The sequence below is a fragment of the Rattus norvegicus genome, chromosome 8 (genome assembly GCF_036323735.1).
Source record: "Rattus norvegicus strain BN/NHsdMcwi chromosome 8, GRCr8, whole genome shotgun sequence".
Classification (NCBI taxonomy): Eukaryota; Metazoa; Chordata; class Mammalia; order Rodentia; family Muridae; genus Rattus; species Rattus norvegicus.
In genome coordinates, this window is record NC_086026.1 from 65,338,293 (window position 1) to 65,342,982 (window position 4,690).

At 53.1% G+C, this 4,690-nt stretch overlaps 1 protein-coding gene across 1 annotated transcript; it reads left to right on the forward strand.

The window, feature by feature from the left end:
• Positions 1-402: 402 nt before the first annotated feature.
• Positions 403-3,412, forward strand: LOC134480184 (uncharacterized). The gene is made up of 2 exons (XM_063266401.1): positions 403-2,825; positions 3,185-3,412. Exons 1-2 carry the CDS (start codon positions 403-405, stop codon positions 3,258-3,260), a joined length of 2,499 nt encoding a protein of 832 aa, XP_063122471.1. The 3' UTR covers positions 3,261-3,412.
• Positions 3,413-4,690: the final 1,278 nt, after the last annotated feature.

The window sequence follows — 4,690 nt, forward strand, 5'->3', positions numbered from 1 at the left end:
GTGGACACAGGAGCCCAGCACTCAGTCCTCACCCAGGCCCCTGGACAACTCAGCAACCGGACGGCCTGGGTACAAGGAGCCACTGGCAGCAAGAGATACCGTTGGACTACAGATCGACGGGTTCAGCTGGCTACTGGTAAGGTGACCCATTCCTTCTTACATGTTCCGGACTGCCCATACCCTCTGCTGGGCCGTGACTTGCTTACCAAATTAAAAGCTCAGATCCATTTTGAAGAAGGAGGGACCCGAGTAACCGGGCCCCGCGGTATTCCTCTTCAGATTTTAACCCTTCAGTTAGAAGATGAATATAGATTATATGAACCAGAACAGGACAAGCCAAAATCTCCAGAAATAGACTCTTGGGTCACGAAATTCCCACTGGCCTGGGCAGAGACTGGCGGGATGGGGTTGGCGCTCCAACAGCCTCCCCTAATTATCCAGTTAAAGGCCACCGCGACTCCTGTCTCCATTAAACAGTACCCCATGTCATGGGAAGCTTATCAGGGCATAAAGCCACATATCAGGAGGCTCTTAGACCAAGGCATCCTAGTCCCTTGCCGGTCACCCTGGAATACGCCTCTGCTACCTGTTAAGAAGCCCGGCACTGGAGACTATAGGCCAGTACAAGATTTGAGAGAGGTCAACAAAAGAGTAGAAGATATTCATCCAACTGTCCCAAACCCTTATAATCTACTCAGCACCCTGCCTCCCACCCATACTTGGTATACGGTCTTAGATCTGAAGGATGCTTTCTTCTGCCTCCGGCTGAGCCCAGAAAGCCAGCCCTTATTTGCTTTTGAGTGGAAAGACTCTGAAATGGGGCTTTCGGGACAGTTGACTTGGACAAGGTTACCACAGGGTTTCAAAAACAGCCCAACGCTCTTTGATGAGGCCTTACACCGGGACTTGGCTGACTTTCGAGTCCAGCATCCCACTCTTATACTTCTTCAGTTTGTTGATGACCTTCTTCTAGGGGCCACTTCTGAGACAGCATGCCACCAGGGAACAGAATCCCTCTTGCAGACTTTGGGGCGATTGGGCTATCGAGCTTCTGCCAGAAAGGCTCAAATTTGCCAGACCCAGGTTACTTATTTAGGCTATCAACTAAGGGACGGACAGCGATGGCTGACTCCGGCTAGGAAACAGACCGTGGCCAACATCCCAGCCCCAAGAAATGGCCGACAGCTACGGGAATTCCTAGGAACGGCGGGATTCTGCCGCCTCTGGATTCCTGGGTTTGCCGAGATGGCAGCCCCCTTGTACCCTCTCACTAAACAGGGGGTGCTCTTCCAGTGGGGGGCAGAACAACAGGAGGCATTTGATAACATTAAACGGGCCTTGCTGTCCTCCCCTGCCTTGGGTCTCCCAGACATCACCAAGCCCTTTGAACTATTTGTGGATGAGAAGCAAGGGTATGCTAAGGGGGTCCTAACACAAAGACTGGGACCCTGGAAGCGCCCGGTAGCCTACCTGTCTAAGAAATTAGACCCTGTGGCCTCTGGTTGGCCACCATGCCTGAGAATGGTGGCAGCCATTGCCGTCCTAACTAAAGACGCTGGGAAGTTGACCTTGGGGCAGCCACTCACCATCCTGGCACCCCATGCAGTGGAGGCTTTGATAAAACAGCCCCCTGACCGCTGGCTCTCCAATTCCCGCATGACCCACTACCAAGCCTTGCTACTGGATGCGGAACGGGTCCAGTTTGGGCCCGTGGTCGCTCTCAACCCAGCCACTCTGCTTCCTTTGCCAGAGGAGGCAGAACAGCACGACTGTCTGCAGATCCTCGCAGAAGTACATGGAACCAGACCAGACCTATCGGACCGACCTCTCCAGGATGCTGACCATACGTGGTATACCGATGGTAGCAGCTACTTGGTGAACGGGGAACAGAAAGCTGGAGCCGCGGTCACTACGGAGGACAAAGTGATCTGGGCAAGCGCCTTGCCTGTTGGTACCTCCGCACAGCGGGCTGAACTCATTGCCTTAACCCAGGCGCTCAAAATGGCAGAAGGTAAGAGGCTGAATGTATATACAGACAGCCGCTACGCCTTTGCTACAGCACACATCCATGGAGAGATCTACCGGAGAAGAGGGCTGCTCACATCTGAGGGTAAGGACATTAAGAACAAGACTGAAATTCTGGCCCTCCTGGCAGCTCTGTTCCTACCAAAAAGACTGAGCATTATACATTGCCCAGGGCATCAGAAGGGACACAGCCCCGAGGCACGGGGAAATCGGCTAGCTGATGTCTCAGCGCGTGAGGCCGCCATGGGCACCCAAGTTCTGTCCTTAAAAGACCAAGATCAACCCACGTCTCCACAGCCGGAACAGACCGGTTGGCTCTACACCACGGAGGACACAAAGCTCCTACAGAAAATGGGGGCCGTTTGGTGCCCACAACTAAAACGGTGGGTCTACACAGGGAAAACAGTTATGCCTACGAAGATGACCTTTGAATTAATCTCCTACCTACATAAATTAACACACCTGGGACTCAAGAAGATGAAGACCCTCTTAAGACGAGAAGAGATTGACACCTACCTCCTGGGACGAGATCAGGCCTTGAGGGAGGTGACTGAAAGCTGCAGGGCCTGTGCTCAGGTAAACCCAGGAAAAGCTAAAATTGGACAAGGAGTCCGTCCCCGAGGACATCGGCCTGGTACCCACTGGGAAATTGACTTCACTGAAATCAAGCCTGGTATGTACGGACACAAATACCTCTTAGTGTTCATAGATACCTTCTCCGGATGGGTAGAGGCTTTCCCCACGAAACATGAAACGGCCAAGGTGGTGACCAAGAAGCTCCTCGAAGAAATCTTCCCCAGGTATGGAATGCCCCAAGTATTGGGGTCAGATAACGGGCCCGCTTTCGTCTCCCAGGTAAGTCAGTTGGTGGCCAAGTTATTGGGGATTGATTGGAAGTTACATTGTGCTTATAGACCCCAAAGTTCAGGACAGGTAGAGCGCATGAATAGAACAATTAAGGAGACTTTATCTAAATTAACGCTTGCAACTGGCTCAAAGGATTGGGTGTCCCTACTACCCCTAGTCCTATACCGGGCCCGGAATACACCAGGCTCCCATGGCCTGACTCCCTTTGAAATAGTATACGGGACCCCACCCCCATTTATCAATTTCTTTGATTCAAACATCGCTGAATTCGCTAATAGCCCTTCCTTGGCAGCACATCTTCAGGCCCTACAAATCGTGCAGAGAGACATCTGGAAACCTCTAGCCGCGGCCTACCAAGACAGGCTTGAACAACCGACGGTGCCGCACCCGTTCCAGATCGGAGACACCGTGTGGGTGCGCAGACATCAGACCAAGAATCTCGAGCCTCGGTGGAAAGGACCCTATACAGTTCTCCTGACTACCCCGACAGCCTTGAAGGTAGACGGAATTGCGGCTTGGATCCACGCATCTCATGCCAAGGCAGCCCGACCTGAGGAAACGGCAGATCACAACATCGCACCCCAGACATGGAAGGCTCAACGCACTCAAAACCCCCTAAAGCTAAGATTTTCACGTTGTTGCTCTTAACTGTCTTATGGACTAGGGGTGGGGCGAGTCTGGGGGCTAGCCCCCACCAGGTATATAATATGTCCTGGATAATAACTAATTTAGAGACGGGCTGGTCTCAAGTCCTAGCTAATGGTAAGCATGCTGAAGGAACCTGGTGGCCCCCTTTGACTTTCGACCTTTGTCAACTGGCTAAGGACTCCTGGGAGCATACTGAGCGGACTCCCCACAACTCATACCCACCCTGCAGACACTCTGATTGGTATACTTGTCCCGGAGGTAAGAGGACACGGGAGTGCGGAGGTCCTGAGACCTTCTACTGCGCTAAGTGGGGGTGTGAGACTTACACTCGAGGATGGTGGGGGACCAAGAAGGGGGACTTAGTGGCCTTCTCCCCTGAGACTCCAGGCGAATCTCGAATTACAATAGAATTCACAGATCAAGGTAAAAACATAGATTGGAAGGTGGGGCGTAGGTGGGGGATACGGTTGTATACCCCTGGCCAAACTAACCCAGGACTCCTGTTCTCCCTCCAACTGGTGAGAGAACGGGTCACACAAGAGATTGGTCCAAACCCAGTCCTCATGGATCAAAAGCCCCCTTCCCGACCAGCACCAGCACTGCCCCCGGTCGGACCCCCACTATGGCTAAACACCACTCAGAACTCCGGGGATATCTTGACAACTCCCTCCCCGACTAGGGACCCTTCCACACCGGCCCCTCAGCTGCTAGGAACGGGAGACCGGCTAATCAACTTAGTGACCGGGGCATACTTGGCACTCAATTATTCAGAACCTGACAAGACCCAAGAATGCTGGCTGTGCCTGGTCTCTAGCCCGCCCTATTATGAGGGTGTGGCAGTCATGGGGAATTATACTAATCAGACTACGGCCCCGGCCAGCTGCACAACCCTCCCTAGCCATAGGCTGACGTTGCCGGAAGTTTCAGGACAGGGACTCTGTATAGGGACCATACCCCCCACTCACCAGGTCCTCTGCGCTATCACCGAGAGGATCCCCACTGGAAGCTACTACCTAGCAGCTCCTACAGGCACCTATTGGGCCTGTAACACTGGATTGACACCTTGTATCTCCGCCGCAATCCTCCGCAGATCCTCAGACTACTGTGTACTGGTAGAAATTTGGCCTAAGGTCACCTACCATGGGCCCGA